The sequence below is a fragment of the Diabrotica undecimpunctata genome, chromosome 7, assembly GCF_040954645.1.
Source record: "Diabrotica undecimpunctata isolate CICGRU chromosome 7, icDiaUnde3, whole genome shotgun sequence".
Classification (NCBI taxonomy): domain Eukaryota; kingdom Metazoa; phylum Arthropoda; class Insecta; order Coleoptera; family Chrysomelidae; genus Diabrotica; species Diabrotica undecimpunctata.
The window spans coordinates 22,476,725-22,498,560 of NC_092809.1; the positions used below are offsets into that span (position 1 = coordinate 22,476,725).

The window sequence follows — 21,836 nt, forward strand, 5'->3', positions numbered from 1 at the left end:
CGTAGTAGAAGTATGGAATCCGAGGAAGACGAGGAAATTGATGAATCTGGTGATTTTGAAGACTGGTCTGGTGTAGTTAGAAAATTAGAATCACAATTGAATGATTTACAAACGTGTGGTGATGTATTAGTTAAGCATTGGAAGCATTTAGCAAAATCTTTGGGTGAAATGGAAACGAATTCTGACCATGAATTGTTACAAGGGAAGAATAAAGAAGTTTGTGAAAGAGCTACTTTGTTCAGAATTGCTTCCAATGCGATGGTCAACGTAAGTATTTTTGCTCAATTTTACTATTCAATGCATGATGTCGTCTTGTATTAACTCAAAAGTTGAAATTGCTACTTATTAAATGTATTTCGCATATTTTATTTCACTGTTCCATGTTAGTTGTTCCTTTAAAAGGGCTATTTTAAAAAGTACCTTCGGGAGCAATAGAACTTACGTAATCATAGGTGTTGAGGATCATATGGAAAATGGATCAGTAACAATGTGGCCACAAAGATATACAGATATATAGATTTTGACGGGATCAAGAATAATACTTAAACATAAGACACTAATGTCAACTCACTACCACAATCTCTTAAATTTTCTTCTAGTTTGATCTATGCTGATGATTTTAAGCTTTTTAAGACTATACATACTTCAAATGATTGTCAGTTACTACAGGAGGACCTGACCTCAGTTGTGGAATGGTTTAGGGACAACAATATGATCTTGAATATTAAGAAGTGTAGAGTCATATCTTTTACTCGCAAAATCGACTACATTCAAAATAATTATAGAATTGACAATTGTGTAGTACCTAGGAAAACCAAATGTAAAGATCTGGGAATATACTTACAGGCTAACATGAAATTTAATGAACACTATATAAATATTGTTAATAAGGCCTACAAAATATTGAGATTTGTAATAAGAAATTCCAAACACTTTAGTATAAACACAACCATTAGACTATATAACGCTTTAGTCAGACCAAACTTGGAATATGCATCAGTGGTATGGACTCCTGAAGCCAAAGTTCATATTAATCTTATAGAAAAGGTACAAAAAAGATTTCTAAGGTATTTATACCTTAAGAAATACAATGTGTATACTCACCTTACGCCATCAAAAGAGTTGCTTCAAATATTTGGCTTGCAGTCATTAGAGCAAAGAAGAAACATGCATTGTGTTGTGTTTATTCATAATATCATTAACAATGTTAAATATAAGACATGTGGTTTGATTAACTTTATTAGGTTTCATGTGCCAAAGGTCAACCTAAGGGTAAACAGTAATGACCTATTTTCTTGTAGTCCATATAATTCTTGTGCAATAATAAACTATATGCAATATCAGTGTAATGAGTTAATAAAGATCTGTGATATAGACCTCTTTACCTGTAGTGTAAGGGATATTAAAAAATGTTATGAATAGATAAGTAATGGACTGAATTTTAAAATTTTATTAACTTGTGTCTTTTTTTTTAATGTGTTTTACTTTCTGTGTTTTTATTTTGTACTTGTGTGTATATTGTAGTTTTTGTGTGTATATTTTTATACCAAGTAATGAGCACTCTTACATGTAATTACTACCTAGGTGGTGTTTGTAAGTTTTAATAAATAAATAAATAATATTGCAAATTCAAGTCTAACAATATAAGAAACTAAACACCCTTCTAAAATCCTTAAAGAAGGGTAATCGTGAACTCCTGGAAAATTATTGCCTTCAAAATTTATTAAGTCGTTTTAAGTATGGCTATTTGAAAGGAAATCAATCGAGACTGCTCTTTACCATTTCTAGAGAATATTGTTGCTGTTTTTGAAAATAGAGATCTTACACTAGGTTTTTTTAAATTTGTAAAACATGAGAAAACAAAACTAAGACGAATAACCGCACTGTACCAGAGAATATTCAGATATATGAGCAGGAAGTGTTCTTAGTACATAACATCAAATTTTTGGACATATATATCAATCTGAACACCTGTACATGATTGTGACGAATTTAACATTATTTGTTAAAAAAGTCTAATTTTTTTATTTTAATTGGTATCTGATTTTTTCTTCGTAGAATAGGTAGGATAGGTAGGTAGTTCTTCGAAGAATGAACAAAGAACGGGAGCTGTTGATCACCATCAAGAGAAGAAAGTTGGAATATCTTGGTCATCTGATGAGAGGGAAATAGTATCGATTGCTCCAGTTAATTATCCAAGGAAAGATTCAGGGCAAACGAAGCGTGGGGAAACGACGTATATCTTGGCTGTGCAATTTAAGAGACTGGTTCCAGTGCACATCTAACCAATTATTTAGAGCAACAGCTTCAAAGATACGAATAGCAATGGTGATTGCCAAACTCCGTAGCGGAGAGGGCACTTGAAGAAGATCTGATTTTTTGTGTTTGAAAAATTATTTTGTAAATCAGTATGTCCATTATTAATAATCATTAAGTATTCCAACTTCCAAACGAACTCGTCAACACGCACTAGCCAAGCGTGGCGTTTTAACGGCTTAAAACCTCAAAAATTATTTTCTACGAAAGACGAAACTACTGAACGGCCCTCAGTCTCCAGCGGCTACAACACCCCCAACCAAGGTAGCGGTTGAAACAGGTTTAGAACAGAGGGTGCTAAGAATTCCCGGAAAAAATCAGGCTACTACAAAGAGCGACAAATGCCTATTACTTCATACAATGTTAGAACTCTTATATTAGATCAGAAGATGATAAAACTGGAGGAAGAGCTGAAAAGAATAAAATGGGACATCATCGGCTTCAGCTAAATACGACGAAGAGGAGAAGTCCAAATTACTTTTAAATCAGGACACGTATTTCATTTTACGAGGTGAAAGAGACACTTCAAATGGTGGAGTAGGATTCATTATACATAGAAAGCACACACAAAATATAGTTGAAATTGTCAGCATAAGCCCCAGGATTGTATATCTTATCTTCAAACTAAATGCAAGATATAATGTTAAGGTAATGCAGACCACAGATTAATAGCTAAGATACTATTAAATGTCAAATTGGAAAGAACAATGAGGATCCTAAAAACAAGAAAAAAGAAATGTATTCCTCTAGAAAACAACGACCTGTATGAAGATACATTAACCAGACATATACAAGACTTACAAGATGAAATAGAAGATGTAGATCAAGCAAATGATGGCATAACGAAGGCTCTAAAAAAAAACAGAAAAAATTCATTTGATTTGAACGTACTCAAAATTTTGGGGGAATTTAGGGCTGCACACCCCCTTAAAATTTTTCTGTGCGCTTAGATTTTGTTGTTTCTTTTTTATGAAAAATGCTTTCAGAACAAGAAAGTAACGTATCCATTTTTATTACAAAATGTCAAGTAGTTCGGGAGATAATGTAAAAAAACAATTTTTATTTTGTAACTTCAAAGGGCTGTAACTTTTTTTGTGTACACTTTTTTACTAAGGTCAGTTGGATTCAATCAATTTATTTTTGTCCCTGGAATGCGTCATTTAATTTATAACATACCTTTTTGAAACATCCAATATTATGATATAGCTAATGTATCCTAACTTGTATATAAAGAGATTGCATACAGTATGGTGGAAACGAAAGGAATAAATTCGTTATTTCGTAAACCGGAGACTTTAAGGAAAAATCCTGAAACCCGTCGATTTTTATTTTTAAATAAGCTATTCGTAAGAATACATTTTTATTTTTGACGTCATCTATGTGAGCGTGATGACGTCATTGCTAAAATTTTTGAATAGAAAGGGGGGTATTGTAATACATCATTTGAAAGGTCTTTTAAATACCTATTCAGCTATATCAATATGTCTAAGTAATTAAAGATTGTACTTGTTTAAAAAAATAATTAAATTTTTATCATTACAATAAATATTTATTAAGTATTATTCAATAAATACAACGAAACCTGAAGTAGAACAACTCGATATCGATGACAATCAAAAAATAAATCCATGCAACGAATATAAATACCTGGGCGTCATCTTCGACCGTAGTGGAAAAGACGAACGAGAAATAGAACATCGAATTGTACAAGCACGAAGAGCTATAGCATGTTTGAACGGAATTCTATGGAGTAAAGAAATATCAAAGAAAAGAAAATGGAACATCTATGAGACAATGGTTAAAACTAGCCTACTTTATGGAGCTGAGACATGGAGAATAACCGAAAAATATAAGAAAAAGGTCGAAGCCACGGAAATGGATGCCATCAGAAGATCGATGAGAATATCAAGAGCCGACAGAATACGGAATGAAGTGATAAAACAACAAATGGGTATAGAGGGCACTATAGTTGAGGATATTGAGAGAAAACACCTCATATGGTATGGGCATATGAGCCGAATGGGGGACGAAAGATTGCCTAAAAAAACGATGATGTGGCAACCCCCAGAGAAGAGGAAACGAGGAAGACCACCACAGAGCTGGAACCTGGGAGTTAGGAAAGCGATTAGCGCTCGAAATCTGGACGAAAACCTAACTCAAGACAGAATACAGTGGCGTTTGGGAGTCGGACAACGTCGTAAGACGTTATAAAAAACCGAATATATATATATATATATATATATATATATATATATATATATACAACGAAACCTAAATTAAGTGCTCAAATTGTTTACCTTCAGCTAAAATACAATGAGTAAGGCGTGCCGCGAACTCTTCTCTAACATTCTCTAAAACTTCCGGAGTTATTTGAACAACCTCATTACGTATTCTTTCTTTCAGTTCATTAATATTTTGTGGTCAATTTGGATACACCTTACTTTTTAAATATACCCATAAAAAGAAATCAAGAGGAGTCAAATCAGGTGACCTAGGCGGCCATTCTATTGTTCCTCTTCGACCTATCCACCGATTTGGAAAGACGTTGTTTAAGTAGTTGCGTACCAAGACAGCATAGTGTGGAGGCGCGCCATCTTGCTGTAGCCATAAATAATTTCTGTTTGGAAACAACCGGTTCAATTCTGGAAGCAAGAAATTTTGAAGAAATTCTAAATATCGAGGACCTGTTAAGTTTTCTTCGAAAAAGTATGGTCCAATACACCTATTATCTATTATTCCCACCCAAACATTAATTTTCTCTGGGTATTGAGTACGGTACTCTTGCATCCAGTGTGGATTTTCCGTAGCCCAGTACCGATAAGTTTGACGATTGACATGACCGTTTAGTAGAAATGTAGCTTAATCAGAGAAAATAATCTTTTTTAAACATATCGGATCTCTGTTATTTCGTTCCATTATAATGTCACAAAATTCAATTCGTTTATCAAAATCATCTTCCATAAGTTCTTGTACTAAACTTACTTTGTAGGGATGCCACTTTTCCTTCTTTAGCTGTTTAAGAACTGTTGAATGGTCCATGTCATTATCTAATGCTACTTGCCATGAACTGTTATGAGGATTATCTTCAAAAGCTAACAGAACGTCTACTTGTTGGTTTTCAGATATTGGTTTTCTACTACCTTTAGGAAGGTCTTTAACATGACCCGTTTCTCTAAATTTTTTCTCAATTTTGCTTACAGTGGATTGTGAAATTGGTTCTCGACGGGGGTATTTATTATTAAATAACGCACATACTTCTTTCTGCGTACGTGTTTTATCTCCATAACCAATCATTATCAGAATTTCGATTCTTTGCGTTTCAGTTAGCTTCATTTTCAAAGATACAAAGACTTTTTGAATACATTTACTACAATAATACTATTAATCACTTGACAGAAAGATTTGAATGTCCAACTATCAATGTTCATATTGATAAGGTAACTAGTTTTTTTAAAAAAGTAAAAAGTAGATAAAAAAGACATTTCATTACCAGTGATGGCCTTTATAAAATTTATTTTTGGGTGTCAATAATACATCATATCAATACTTAATAAATATTTATTGTAATAATAAATATTTAATAATTTTTTTAAACAATTACAAACATCAAATACTCAGACATATTGATATGGCTGAATAGGTATTTAAAAGACATTTCAAATGATGTATTACAATACTCCCCTTTCTATTCTTACGAATAGCTTTTATTCTTACGAATAGCTTATTTAAAAATAAAAATCGACGGCTTTCAGGATTTTTCCGTAAAGTCTCCGGTTTACGAAATAACGAATTTATTCCTTTCATTTTCACCATACTGTATGTATGTAAACGTAAACATATTGTAATAAACTTTGTACCAGTGTCAATGGCCCATACTTGCCGAGACACTTAAATTTAAATAATAAAAAAAAAACTATTAAGATTTTATATTTTTGTGACATTTTTATCTGATACTGTTCAATTTAATTCGAGACAATTTTTATTGTCAACGATTATTGTGAGTAAAGCTATTTCTATTCTGTTCTAATAATGTTTTATGATTTATTTTTCTAGTCATGTAATGATTATTTAAAGTTCGCTCAAAACCATGGTCATAAGCTTATAAGAGCCCTGCAACATGAAAAGGAACAAAGAGGTCGCTTGCAAGAGATGGTCGAAACTCTTGCTCAACAACATTCTAAATTAGAACGAGCAGCTAATGCACATTCACAACTTCCAGCAAGTAAGTTATAATTTATTATTTGAGTAAATTCATTAACGCACATTCATATTATTAATGATACAGAACTACTAAAGTACGAGTATGAGACATCTTCAGGGTTACAGCAGGTATCACATTTTTTACTTTAATAATAATTTTATTTTATTCGTTTCTATCATGTGTATTTCTGTATTGACTATGGACTTTTCCTTGGTTTACCAATAAATTAGTGTTACAATAAATATTTAACCTCTCTACAACAAACATTTAGTTCTTTGAAAATTTGTTTGTATGTGTAAAAATAGTAGGAAAACTAAGTTATGTTAAGTGTAGTACTGTGCATATACATATTGTTCTGAAGCTATTTTCTTGTGGCATGTTAAAGTAATTACTATTTAAATGGGAATAAGCCACAATTAAAGGTTAAAGTAAGTTTATTGACGTTTCAATTTCCACTTCGGAAATCGTTCTCAAAATACAAACATCACTAAAGTTTACTCTTCGAACAACTGTAAAGTCTGTCTCAATGTTTATCGTCTTGAATTTTACCTGATCATATCTCCATCTAGGTATTTTATGACAGGGCATCAGAGGCGGACTCCAAGTAAAAATAATAATATAGCAATTTCTTTTCGAGGCATATATTTTATTGTAAAGAAAATTACATTTATTTAATAGTATTTTAAAACTTATATTCAATACTGAGTGCTAACAATAAGATATTTAAACTACACTGTAAAAGTTAAAAATTAAGTAATGATTAGATTCTAAGATCAATTCTGTTTCACTGTTGGAGTCATCATTTAGATTAATCACAATAGGCTGTATATTAAAACTTTGCGTTGACAAATAAGAATGTTCAACTTTTACAATATGCTGTACTGAATTTTTCCAGCTTTCAACCGATATATTATTTATAACAGTTTTAAACAACTCTATGACAGACGTAACACAGTGTGTCCCATCTGTTCTACTAAGTTGTCACATACATATTGCTTTTTAATAGCAAAAGTATTTAACACTTCCAGTAGTTGCTCTTTCTTGTAACTAAATTCAAAATAAATATCATTTTCTATCAAATACTCCTGAATTTCACTTTTAGTACTTGCTCTGTTTGGAGCTTTTTGAAGCTGACGACTGTGATAGCTTGCGTTATCCATTACAATGACACTATTGTTAGGGATATTTTTTAAAAGATAATTTTGAAACCAGTTTTCAAAAAGTTCTCCACTTGTATCTTGATGGTAGTCCAAGCTAGAGTCTTTGATATTCTTCGCAGATAACAGCAAGCAGTTTGGGACCCATCCGCCTTCCGAACCAACGTGAATTATTGTTATGCGTTTTCCGTTATTTGAAGGTGCTTTCGTCTGGCAGTTTCTACTAGAATCGATCCATCCTCTTTGTACTGTATTGTGTGAATCGAACCATGTTTCATCCAGGTACATGATAGATCTGTTTTCTAATCTATATTTCCTAATGTCAGAGAGATAACTATATCTCCAAGTACGCAATCTTTGTGATTCCATTAAAACTTGTTTTTTTTTCTATCTTACGATATTTAAAATCCATTGTAGAAATGACTCTATGGAGAGTGGCACGGCTAATATGTATATTTGTTTCATCTTCTTCTAACTTCAATTTAAGTTTAGATGATTTAAGATGTTAAGTTTAATGTTTTGTGAATTTCGAAATTTAATGGATTAACCTCATGTTGTAAGTTTTTGTGCTTGTTTTATACAATGTTTTTTTAATTTTAATTTCATTGTATTTACTGATAAAATTATTATAAGCATATTTTAGCATATCCTGAAGAAGCAAATAAATTTTGCGAAAGCTAGATAAAAGAACAAAGAGTTTTACTTATCCTGTCCTATTAATGCCTGCAACCTCAAAATAATACTTTAGTTTGCATAACATGTCAGTCAATAATACCTGTATAATGTATATATACTGAGGTCGCGAGCCGCCACTGATATCTCTTTTATTTTTTGGATGGCCCTGTACTCCATAAATTAATAGCAGTTAAAATTCACGAATGTGTAATAGTAGCCGTAGCCACTACCTTTATTGACAACTTATTTTAAAGGGTACGTTGACTGTTGACGTCATACGTCAATGTCAATGCCACAGTTTACTCGTTTAATTTAATGTTTAAAAAAGAGAATTAATGCTATGAATTTTCTCACCCACCGATTCTTTTGTAACTTGTTGATGTTCGTATTCGTATGTGTCCTTGTCTAAAACTATTCCACTACCCATGTCGTCTTCTCAGACTCAAATGATGTATTATTATTATTATAACCTATGTTCTCAAAAGATAGACTGTAATTTAATTGGTAAACAATTACTATCATTGTCCTGTTGTGGGGTCACAATATGGAATATTAATTGACCTTGGCTAGGTGATGAATAGCATAAAAAAAAATCAGTATGGATTGTATTTAAGAGAAAAAAGTACATTCAATAACATTTATAGTTTACAAATTCAATATTAGAATAAATCGAAACCAGGTGAAATCGCATCTTATATTATATTGGACATATGACATCAATAGGAAATGTATCGTTATTAAGAAAACTACAATTTATTCTTATTGGTAAATCGGCTGTCCATATCTACGATTTTAAAAATTTAATTTTTTACCTTTATATTTACGTGTATACATATATAATTAGAAAATAACATGAAAAACTATTTGAAGCGTAGCAACAATCGACAAAAAAGTAAGTTTTATTTTATGTCTTTTATACATTTTATAGATGTCTGAAAAAGTAAATAACATCCTAACCTCAAATTATGAATATTGGTTAATTTTTTAGATCGGTTCCTAGTGCAATTATAAAACAATGACATTATGTTGCCAAAAATATAAAATAAGTATTTTAGGTTAATATCATTTCTATAGAGGATATGATATAGTTTCATTTAAAAAAGACAGGTGTCCATATCTTTTACAGTTTTGAATTTTTGCAAAACAAAACAAGAACAACAAGAAATTGATTCTCAAAATAGTGGAAAAAGGTCAAGGAAACAAAAATCAAGCCCTAAATTATGGAAAACAAACATTGCAAAGGCAAAAAGAATAAAAGGAGAAGAATATGATGGATTTAAAGAAAATGTAAAAGCTGCTAAAGTAATGGGTATAACTTGCAATGTGAAAGTCGATGTGAATAACAAAAATATTGAAACGTTATGTTTTTGAATACATTGTCAATACCTGAAAAGGTTGTCCGTGGAGCAGTAATAAAGAAACTGTAATCTCCAGGAGGTTTATTTTTAGGTTTTAGTGAGCCAGTATCAATACGAAAATTAGATGAAGAAAAGAAGCATATTGTTATGGAACATATTAATCTGTTTCAAAGAGTAGAAAGTCATTACAGTCATAGCCATTCTAAGAGATAATATCTGAGTCATGCATTAAACATTGCTGTGATGAACAGATTATTCACTGATTGTTGTAATGAAGAACTCATAGCTACCGAACTTGGATACATGTGATATGTGTGATAAAATTACATGTAGTTTACAAAACGAAAATGATGAGAATCTAAGAGCACAGATTGAAAAATACATTTAGATGATGCAGAAACTTGCTATGGTTTAAAGCGAGTAGATAAATAGAAAGCTAACAAGAAAGGCTCAAGTGAACGGGTTTGAGTAATGATTGACTTATAAAATTGCTTACCAACCCTATTATTAACTAATGCTAAAACATTCTGTCTTCGACAGCTATAGACAGTTAATTTTACTATTCACGACAACACTGCTGGAGAAAATCATTGCATAATATGAAATGAGACAATAGAGGTGGGAATCAAATAGCATCGTGTTTATTTAAGTGGATTCAAACTCTTCCAAATAATATAAAAGATATTACCCTTTAGTATGTTGTCGAAAAATTTCGTCATCTTGTGATAAACTACAGATTTTTGTTGACAGATATGCGCATATATGGAAGTAAATGCAGTTCATGCTATAATTTGGAAGAAAAGGAAAAGGCTTTCTACAATGTCCATTCTAGAGAATGGCCACAGTTTATATGTACTTGTCTATACAGTAACAAGCTATAGGAAGTACACGAAATGTTCTCAAATGAATTTTTCAACTGGGCTAATTTTTATTCTGCTCATGGAAAATTAATTGTTCATAAAGTAAACACAGATAGAGAACCTTTTTTTTGTTCTAATATTGTTTATTTGCGCATATGATCAGATAAACCACCTGGTAAATTACTATATAATATGCAGAGTTGGGTCAGATACTGAAAAAAAGTATCCGGATACCGGATATGGATACTCAAAATGTATCTGGATACTTTTTAAAAAAGTACGAATACTTTCATTTAAAAATGTATTCGGATACAAGTATCCGGATATTTTTTTTGGATACTTCCTACGATACTTTGAAGGATACTTTTTTTAAGAAGGACATAAATTATTAGAATTAGAACTATGTGATGTGCATGTAGGTACACTAAAATAAAATTATAAATATTAAGATGTACTTTATTATAATCCGAAAAATAATTTCTTCTAATTATACAGGGTACAAAAAGGGGTTCTTGAAAAGAGAGATATACAAAATATAAAAATTAAATGTAATTAATTAAACAACGTACTTAGGAAGATTTATAACTGATTAGGTAAATACAAAGCTCCATTAGCTATATAATAATATATTATAACGGTGACGAGTATGAAAAATGGGATTTAACATACTAGACACATCTGGATTGAAGGAATGACAGTGTTGTGCCCACGTTAGGTGCATTATCGGCGGATGCCGGATACTTTAAAATTTGATCACGGATACAGATACCGGATACAAAATTTAAAAAGTATCCGGATACAGCTTTTGTACCCAGCTCTCATAAAATGGAATTTAACACAGCCTTTAAAGAAGTAGATATTAATAGAAACAAAAGAATGAATTTAAGTTTCTCAAATAATTGATTAAAGTCAATGGGGATACATAGTTTAATTTCTATTAATAAAAAGAAATATGTCAATCTTATGGTTCTTCTACAATGGGTGAATGAGCAGCATAAAGATTATTATATAAACCTCATACGTTAAACAAATCTAGATTCTGATGAAGACAACCAAAATTAAAATTTTTCATAAACTAAATAAAATGTTTTGTTTTGTTGAGTTTTGTTATACTTTGAAAATAAAATTGTTCCTTTTGTAAGAACATTATTTATTTAAAATTCAGGTGTCCATAAGAATTAATTGTGAACCAGTTCATTAAAAAAGGCGGTTGTCCCTTTATTTTATATTATTTATAATATTTCTAGCATACAAACTGTTTCAAACATATTCCAATATTAACTTTTACAAATATATTGATGATGTTGCATTGAGTAATAAGCTTATAAACTACAAGCAAAGATGGTTACCACGTGGCCAAATATAAACAATGGCTGATTACTTAAGTTTACATTTTGTGACATCCACTCTTTTTATTCTAAGCCACAGAATGATTGTTGGTTATTTAATTTTTTCTTTCAGTTGGTGCAAATGATAATGAAGATGAGGATGATAATGAGTTTTATGATGCATTAGCTGAGGAGGGTGGTACTTCAGGACAAGTTACAGATGGAGATAAACATTTTACTTTAAATATTAGAACCGGTACAGGACATAGACGAAATAGTTCAGATAGTTCAAGTGAAACAGAGGAAACCCAGACAAAACAAGTAAGTTTTATAAGTTATATGTATTGTTCAATGTTTATGTAGTGAAAATATAGAAATGTTAGTCACACTTCAAGTTAATTACCTTAAACTATTACTAACAGAATAAGACTGATAGTAATAATATTTAATGGTTTCTTTTTTCCTTCCTTATTGCCTCATTTTTTCAGAATCTGCTGAATCTAGATCGCCTGGGTGCTTCTACCACATTTCTCCTCCCTCCTTTGATTCTGACTTTCTCTTTGACATTTTTGTAACCTCTGTTATTAACTCTTCCAGTATCTCATTCTGGGCAAGATGTAGTGTTTCACCACTTAAGGCAAAATATATATTGTTTCTAGGGACTGGATTTGACCATGTGTATCTTATTTTGAATCATTTTTTACTCATCATCTGGTCTAATGTTAATTTTATAGTAACTATTTTTGGGATCGAAAGGTGTTAGTAGGTTTTCTTATTGAATTAAACTATGTCAGTAATGATTGGTTCTTCAGTCATCAGAATGCTGATCAATTGTATCTCTAGTGGTTGTAGTCTCATCAGGTGGATTATTCCTAGCAATATGACTTTAATAGTTTCTTGAAAGAAGTTTTCTGTAACTATGGTTTTTCCGCAATAATATATGTACACTGGGATTGTACATTTCCTGAACACATCATGTGGTCACTTTTTCCACTGCATGATGTGAACCATTTGTTAAAATAATACTGAGTATAAATGTCACAACATAATCTTAATTTGAGATCAGCTCGATATTAAAGGTTGTATAAGAATTTTCTAGTGTAGGAATTTATTAAATAATAGATTGGGTAACATGTCTTCCAGTTATTCCAATAATTAAGATATTTGTTCACATACTTGTTGCAAGGTAGAAAATGGTTGGACAGAAAGAAAAATGTTGGCTGACAAACTTAAGGGTTCAAAATACTAGAAGCTGCACAGAGAAACATATCATAACATGATGTTCGCCAACCTTCAGTAGACGACGGCATATAAAGAAGATTTGTTGCTGATCATTTTCTCTTGTCTTGTTCAAATTTGAGATAATCATATTTTCAGTGATTTAAATTATATTTGAGAATATTTTAAATTTATCATTTAGTGTGATTATGGGTTATATATTATGTGATTGTTTTAGTTCTCTTGAAGGAAACAGATATCATATCGCTAGTGATAAAAAAACTGATTAGAAATTAATTTTAATATTTTATATTGTTGATAAAAATAATATGGACATTGATACAAAGCTCACATAGACATACCTTTATTTTTTACATACTTATTATATCAGGCTGTTCAAAGAGAAACGATACCTACACACTTGCGAAACATAGTAAAACATTCAAATGTCAATAAAAATTCTTTAAAATAGGGGAGAAATGCCGAGAAACAAACTACCTTTTTAATTGTAAACTATAAAAATTTACTAACTTTCTAAAATATTAGCTATTTCATATTTACACATATGGGCCTCTTTACTTTCTTCTCTGAACCTCAAGGACTGTCTGACAAACTGTCAAGGACTGACCATAATTCAAAACTAACTGACTAACCTAGAAGCATTTTCTGTAGCTATGAAAATTGTAGTAGCTTTTTGAGGCCGGTCGGCGGTCGTTTATCTACAAATTTTGAAAACCCAATTTGGTTTTAGACAAGTTCAAAAACCTTAATTTATTACACTAATTAAGATATTAAAATATCTGCTCCAGTTAGTGCAAGTATATGTTTGTATCCTATGTAACCTAGTACACAGAGAGAGAGAGAGAGAGAGAGAGAGAGAGAGAGAGATACTTTATTGATACAAGTACCAAAGGCCATTGACCAAAGTCCTTTAACCAATTTACAAAATTATTATGAATACATTAAATTATTTTTTAAAACTAAACATTATTTAAAAAAAAGGGGTAATTACAATATAGTCAGACTATTAAGTTACAACCATGAAAAGAAAGACACTAAAAGAAAGTTGTTTATTATTTTGATATGTAGAAGATTTCTTCACAGTGAGTGTTTTCAGGTATCTTCATAATATGAGGCTCAATGAATTGCATGTTTTTTCCCTTAATAGAGAAAAAGTTAAACAAATTAATGAGTCACACATTAATAGGTTCTATTCCAGTTTTATTGTAAAGTGTTCTATTTGATGAATTAAGGGGGTTATCAGGATGATGCATTTTAGTAATTTGTCTAAGGCTGGCTGTTTCACCCACTTTTATGTTTTTCGGCAGGACCTTTACAATTATAGAAAATTGTAGTTGTATTCCATTGTGGGTCTGCAAATCATTTTATAAATGTTTGCAGCAGTTTCAATCATAATGCCCTCATTCTTATATGTTTTGCTCTAGTTATAATTATTTATAATTGTCAAAGAGTGGTTTTGGATTCTATGGTTAAATAATATTAGTTGTGTTTTAGAGGGATTTATTATTAGTCTTCGACTGTAAAGACGCTTTACGACGAGGAGGTGGGAGGGTATTAAAAAGTCCAAATTTTTTTATGACATAGTTTATAGATGTTCCCATATTGTGTCATCCACTGCCTTTGTAATGTGTTAATTGTACTTATTAAATTTTTACCAAAAGATATCACTGCTGTGTCATCCTCAAATTGTAACAAATAACTATTGGTTGGTTTTTTTTGTTCAGTTTGTTAAATTGTGATTTTAATTCGTATGCATCATTAATTTGGATATGCCTAAGTAACTGTCTCTTTAATTTAATTAGAGATGAAATGAAGGGTGGAAGATTGGAATTAAAAGGTGATTGCTTTTGCTTGAGTGAGTTTTCTATTATTAATTTAGGCAAAATAGTGTTGAAATGTGTTTTTAATGTAATTTGGACAAATGTCATGTCTTATATTTAAAAATTCTTTCACTCTACTATTTACATTTTGTACATTACATTTTGCTATATTTTGCTCTTTGAATAAAACACCTTACTTAATGAGCCATTTTCTTGAAATATTGTGAGACCTTCCTATGACATAGTTGGTGAGTTATTGGCCGGTTTTTCCATATCGAACAAGAGTATAAATAGTTGATTTTCGTTAAATACAGGGTAGTGTCAATATTATATAGATGTAAAAGTCTCTTGTTTAGTTTAATTATTATTTCTTGTCGATCGCAGTTTTTAGCATTATTTAATTTGTTAGTATACGTTTCTATAATATGATCATATGTCATTGATGAGTGTATTCTACTGGCACCAGTAATTTCTGATGGAATTTCATAGGATTCTTTATTCATTAACTTAATGCATGCATTAGGAATTCCTTAGATAGGTTTAGTTGGTATGTTAGGATATTTAGGTGAGAATGCATGGTGGTCTTCGGAATTGCATGACAAACATTTCTTCGGAGTACACATTTGTGTTGATGTTTTCCTTGGCATTTCCTACAGCTTATTAACGTAGTGCATCTGTAGTGTGGGTATATAATAAACATTTGGAAATAGGAGAAGGTTCAGGCAGATGGCTGGGGTAAACAGGATAGTGGTAGTTTTTAAAGAATACTCAGTCACTTAATAGTTTTTGAGATGATGAGAAATCTCCTGTAATTATTCTAATCAGAGGTGTAAGTTTTCTAGTTTTTCTTGGTGTAATTGTTTTGCAGTGTCTGTGGTTTATTCCGTTATTTGCAAGGTGGTATTTTATATGTGTGTCTTCAATATCCAATTCTACTGATGATAGGTCACAGGTGAAAGTTGTGTTGTGTGATTTATTTGGTGTTGATTGATTTTGTTTTTTTTTGTATTCTTTGATCACTTTTGACTATATTAATGAATTCAGCTGTGTTTTAATGTGATTCTTATCTTGATTGCTTTTTAAAATAAAGCAACTAGTTTTTTATTATTACTTTAGATGAGTTTGGATTTCTTGCATTCCAAAAATTAGCAAATTATATTCTTGATAATTCTTAATGTTATAAAAAAACATTTGTTTAGTTTTGATTCATGATGCTTTTTATTTGTAGTGAATAGTTGTGTATGTTGTTATTACATTTTTTTTTGATGGCTTTGAATGTTAACGTTTTTTTGTGAATTTAGTTGGGATTGGCTTATGGGGTTTCCAGAAGAATGTGGAGCTAATATTATGTTTTGAATTTGTTTTTGGGCTAGTTGTGTACCTTTTTTGTGTTGTAGCAAGGTTTATTTGTCTAAATGAAAAAGAAGATATATTTGAGTATTTAAAAAATTTACATGCACTCCACATTTTTGACTAATTGTCACATTTTATTGCAGGTGGTTGTAGTAACTGGTAAACACAACAACGTACGACGACCAGAAACACCTAGTGGTTCATCTGCTAATGCGTCTCCAAAATCCAATGGTGCAAAACGCCAACGGCGTACTCGGGTGCCGGACAAACCTAATTATCCCCTTAATTTGTGGAGTATTATGAAAAATTGCATAGGAAAGGATCTTTCGAAGATACCCATGCCTGTTAATTTTAATGAACCACTTTCTATGATGCAGCGCATAACAGAAGACCTTGAATATGCTGATGTTCTGGATGTAGCTGCAAAGTAAGTATCTTTTAATATATACTAAAAGCTTTACACAATTACTCCAAGTTCTGGTCTAGGAAGATTGTGTAGATATATCTGTTCAGTATATTTTTACTTTTAATTTGTAATACACCTGACAACATTGTAATAGCAACGCCGCCATAAGTCAAGGTGTATAACAGTTGCCCTTAGCGGGCACTTAGTAAATCATTGACGAAGTAAACAACAATAAAGTTATATCGAGTATCAATCGAGTTCCATTTCTTCTCAGACTACATTATAATCTGAAACAAGATTTACCAGCACACACAATTCTAATCAATATCTAGTAAAAGTTTTCATGTTTTAATAGTAATAATATGTAACACTTTCTTCAAGTCAAAACGCTATCCAGAAATTTTTAAACTTAGTTCAAAATCCAAATTGTACGAGGCATGTTTTTTAAGTAAGTACCGTTTTGCGATTCCGCCGCCGCAGCGCTACGGTCGGCGTTCCGCGCATGAGCGCTGGTTACCTACATCTCTTGTCTACGCACTGACGCCATTACAGTCTGATTCTTCATTGTATACTTGTTTACTCCAGTGTTTAAGATGCCTCCAACAATCGTGAGTCACGCTGATTGTGAAGTACGGGCTGTTACATGATTTCTTAGTGCTAAAGGCGTAAAACCGATCGATATTCATCGTGAGATCGTTGAAGTTTACGGACAAAACATTATGAGTGATGGAATGGTAAGGAAATGGGTGAGAGCATTTAAAGATGGCCGCACAAATGTGCATGATGAAGAACGGAGTGGGCGTCCTTCGGTCGTTAATGAAAATTTGGTGCAGAAAGTGGACGAAAACGTGAGAGAAAACAGACGCTTTACAATTTCATCATTGTCCGACTGCTTTCCTCAGTATTCTCGTAGTGTTTTGTATCGCATTGTTACCGAGAACTTGAATTACCGGAAATTGTGTTCACGTTGGGTTCCAAAAATGTTGACGGATTTGCACAAAACCCAACGTTTAGGCAGTGCATTGACTTTCCTTGAGCGGTACCACAGTGAAGGTGAAGATTTTTTAGACCAAATTGTTACTGGTGACGAAACGGGTGGCCTACGTCACACCAGAATCGAAACAATCCATGGAATGGCGACATTCATCATCACCCAAAAGAGTAAAGGTTAAGCAAACAATTTCTTCCCGGAAAATCATGTGCACAGTTTTTTGGGACAGAAAAGGAGTATTGCTAGTGGAGTTTCTGCCTCGTAAAGAGACAATCAATGCAGCGTCTTCTTGTGACACATTGAAAATTCTGCGTCGTGCAATCCAGAACAAAAGACGTGGCAAGTTGAGTAAGGGTATCGTTTTGCTGCATGACAGTGCCCGTCCACATGTGGCTAATCAGACCAAAGATCTCATCAAATCATTTAAATGGGAAACTCTAGATCATCCTCCATACAGCCCTGATCTGGCGCCCAGCGACTACCATTTGTTCCAGCACTTGAAGAAATACCTGGGCGGTCAGCGTCTTCAAGACGATAACGAAGTCAAAACATTTGTAATGCAGTGGTTAACAAGTCAGGCGGCAGAATTTTATCAGGAGGGTATTCAAAAACTGGTGCCACGTTATGACAAGTGCCTCAATATTCACGGAAATTATGTAGAAAAGTAGATTAAGGTACAGGCTTTCATGTAAAAATAAAATTATTGCCATATCTTTGCACGTCTTTTTTTAATTCCAAAACGGTACTTACTTAAAAAACACGCCTCGTAAATCGAATCGGTCAATAGATGAGTAGTAGAATAAGAAGTTTGGTGTTACGGTTCGGTGGCGCTCATTAATTGTTACATACAGGAAGATGTAAGCTTTTTCATGAAAATGAAAAAGCTTTTTGTTACCCGGTATTGTTCAATGAATCTTAAGTTGTAACGATTTAATTTGTCTACCACGTTGGGTGTCACTTGTAACAATATATAATTGCTTATAAGAGGCTTAAAGTGGGGACTGAGCAATTACTGGGCTGGGGATAGGGTAAGCAAATAAACTGAAACGTTTGCGAACGGTTACTCTTGTTTTGTTTGAAGACCTGGGGTCGTGGATAAGGTTTCTTTATTTGAGGGACTGGAAGGGGTAACTACAAAGAAAGTAACTAAACTGTTTAAATTGAACGTCGTTTAAAAGAATCCTCTTGCTGGATGGAAAGAAAGGCTTTTCTTTACTAAGGAATATTAAAAGGTGAAAATCTTTTTAAAGGAAATAATTCTATAACTGCTGGTTTAGAGAAAAACATTACATATTTATTATTACTTCACATCAACAAAAGTTATTACAAATAATATTAACTAAATTTATCAACAAACCTTACAATAGCGCTATTTGTAGCAATTTAAACAATTATTATAAATCAAAATATCCTAATTTATAATAATTGTTTAAATTCACCTCTTAACACATGAAATCAAGCAAAAAATTGCAGGTTTAAAAAAACTACCTGTCGAGAGCTTATCTCTTCCGAATCCAAACTGCTTCTCTCTAAACTGCTGCTACACTTCACTATTTTTCGATGACAAAAAACGAATAACCATAACGAATTTTAACAAAATCCGGACCCAAAACAATGAAACCGACTCATTTTGGCAGCGGATCCACCGAGAGTGTTATCATCCTCTCAAAATCGGTCTCTTGTCAGCACACATTTTCTCACCAACCTAAGTGGAAATGTTTATATTTATTTGACGTGCAATATTAGGCGGAATCAATATCAAAAGAAATACCAATCTGTGGTTTATAAACAAGACTAAAAATGTTCATATTATCAATCTTCTTCTTATGGTGCCTATCCGTTACGGATGTTGGACACTAACATGACTATTCTGACTTTGTTGAGTGCTGCCCTGAAAAGTCCGGTAGTGGTTAAGTTAAACCATTTACGCAGGTTATGCAGCCAGGATATTCTTCTTCGTCCTGGACCTCTTTTCCCATGCACTTTACCTTGGAGTATGGCGATGAGAGCGATGAGAATTGTAACGTTACTTCTGTTACTATTTTGTTGGGAGGGTTGTTTAAAATGATTAGAGTTAGCTGTGCGATAATTATCTGAATGAAAAATGTGATTAGCTGGAGATTGATTCGTGTTCTCTGCATAAGAATTTTGATGCAGCAGAGAGTGATGCTTTCTGGAGCATATCGAACAGATGCGAGAGGGACAATCGGCATGGTTGTGTCTTGTACCCAGACAAATATAGTTGACCCAGTTCTAGGTACAAAATAATGAGGGATTATTAGGGATTTGTTAAGACTTTAACAGTCAGAAATAAGTATTTACGGTTACCTTCCATCTTATATACCATTGTTTTTCTTTCCTTGTTGCGAGCTTTGCCGGTATATATATATATATATATATATATATATATATATATATATATATATATATATATATATATATGTATATATATATATATATATAAATTTCTTTATTTGCAATACCATCTATATATGTTTAGATAATATTTCTTCTGAAATTAAATATTAGTAGTGGTTTTTTTTTAATCTGAGCATAAATTTGTTAATTATTTCAATTTTAGATTTACTTAATCAATTTTGTTACAGATGTACCGATCCTTGTGAACAATTGGCATATATAGCTGCTTTCACAATTTCTTCGTATGCATCCACAAGCATTAGAACTGGTAAACCATTTAATCCATTATTAGGGGAAACATATGAATTGGATAGAACTGATGACTTGGGTTGGCGTGTGATTAATGAACAAGTATCACATCATCCTCCAATGGTAGCACAATATTGCGAAGGTAGATCTTGGGTATGTTTTCAGGAATTTACCATGACATCTAAATTTAGAGGGAAATATTTACAAGTAAGTATGTGACTTCCGTAAATTTATTTTTATGTAGAAAAACTGACTAATTCGTTTTTTTTAAAGACACATTTTTAAAATTTTTGACTCTTGTATTCGTTAACATATTATACCAATGTGTAATACTTTTTGGGTGCAGCTAAAAAGGTCACCAATTGATGTTATTATCCAGATTTAGCCATACGGCTCTTATTCTAAGGGAAAAATTCACTCATCCCAAATACCTACGGTATCAAAACGATTGAGCTCTGGTGGGGCTCTTTCCGTTTTATCGAGTCCTAAGTGACTTGGTACGTCGGTGTATCTCCCAAAAATTTTCGCACTCATCTAGACCCATATTATGTTTTCCTTGCTGATAATCATTAGCTTGGTTTTGCTGGTGTTTATATCCAGTCCATATGTTCTACTTGTTTCCGTTATTTAGTTCATTAAGTTTTCCAGCCCTTCTATGGTACTGGAAAACACTATTATATCATCTGCATACTGCAGATGCTTGAGCTTAACTCCATTTATTGAGATGCCTTCATCAATATCTTTTAGAGCCTCTTCAAAAATGTGCTCTGAGTATAGATTGAATATCAGTGGTGAAATTATGCACCGCAAATTAATTCCAATACAGGTTAGCTATTATTTTTAGGTCTCTTCAGTCAATCCTCTTCAGCACTTCCATCATTTGTTCATGCCTGACTCGGTAGACTCGTACTATATTTAATATAAAATTAGTATTTCTTGGGTTTAGGTTCAATAAGATATTATTACATGTGGAACTAGATTTTATTTTCCATAGCAATCAACGTTTCGGCAGGAAACCCTTGCCTTTGTCAAGATTCAAAACGTAAAACGGGACACAGACATTAATGAACTCTAATGAGACACTCTAGGCACTAATGAGTTCATTAATGTCTGTGTCCCGTTTTACGTTTTGAATCTTGACAAAGGCAAGGATTTCCTGCCTAAACGTTGATTGCTAGTGTAATGGTAGTAATGTAATAGTATCTTATTGAACCTAAACCCAAGAAATACTAATTTTATATTATATATATATATATATATATATATATATATAAATAAATAAATAAATAAATAAATATATATTAATTTGTTATCTTATGTTGTAGATTATTCCATTAGGATATGCACAAGTAGAATTCAAAAATGGAAACAAATATTCTTGGAGAAAAGTAACTACAACTATACATAATATTATTGTAGGAAAATTGTGGGTAGATCAACACGGTAAGCATAACTGGAACTGCTA

At 32.1% G+C, this 21,836-nt stretch overlaps 1 protein-coding gene across 2 annotated transcripts in view; it reads left to right on the forward strand.

Annotated features, from left to right (window-relative positions):
* Osbp (oxysterol binding protein) overlaps positions 1-21,836 on the forward strand; it is a 72,948-nt gene that overhangs the window by 42,433 nt on the left and 8,679 nt on the right. For both annotated transcript variants that reach the window (XM_072536851.1, XM_072536852.1), the window contains 6 exons: positions 6-267; positions 6,370-6,538; positions 12,029-12,216; positions 16,451-16,734; positions 20,311-20,578; positions 21,697-21,814. In XM_072536851.1, the coding sequence (XP_072392952.1) occupies positions 6-267; positions 6,370-6,538; positions 12,029-12,216; positions 16,451-16,734; positions 20,311-20,578; positions 21,697-21,814 (1,289 nt within the window). The remainder of the gene's footprint in view (positions 1-5; positions 268-6,369; positions 6,539-12,028; positions 12,217-16,450; positions 16,735-20,310; positions 20,579-21,696; positions 21,815-21,836) is intronic.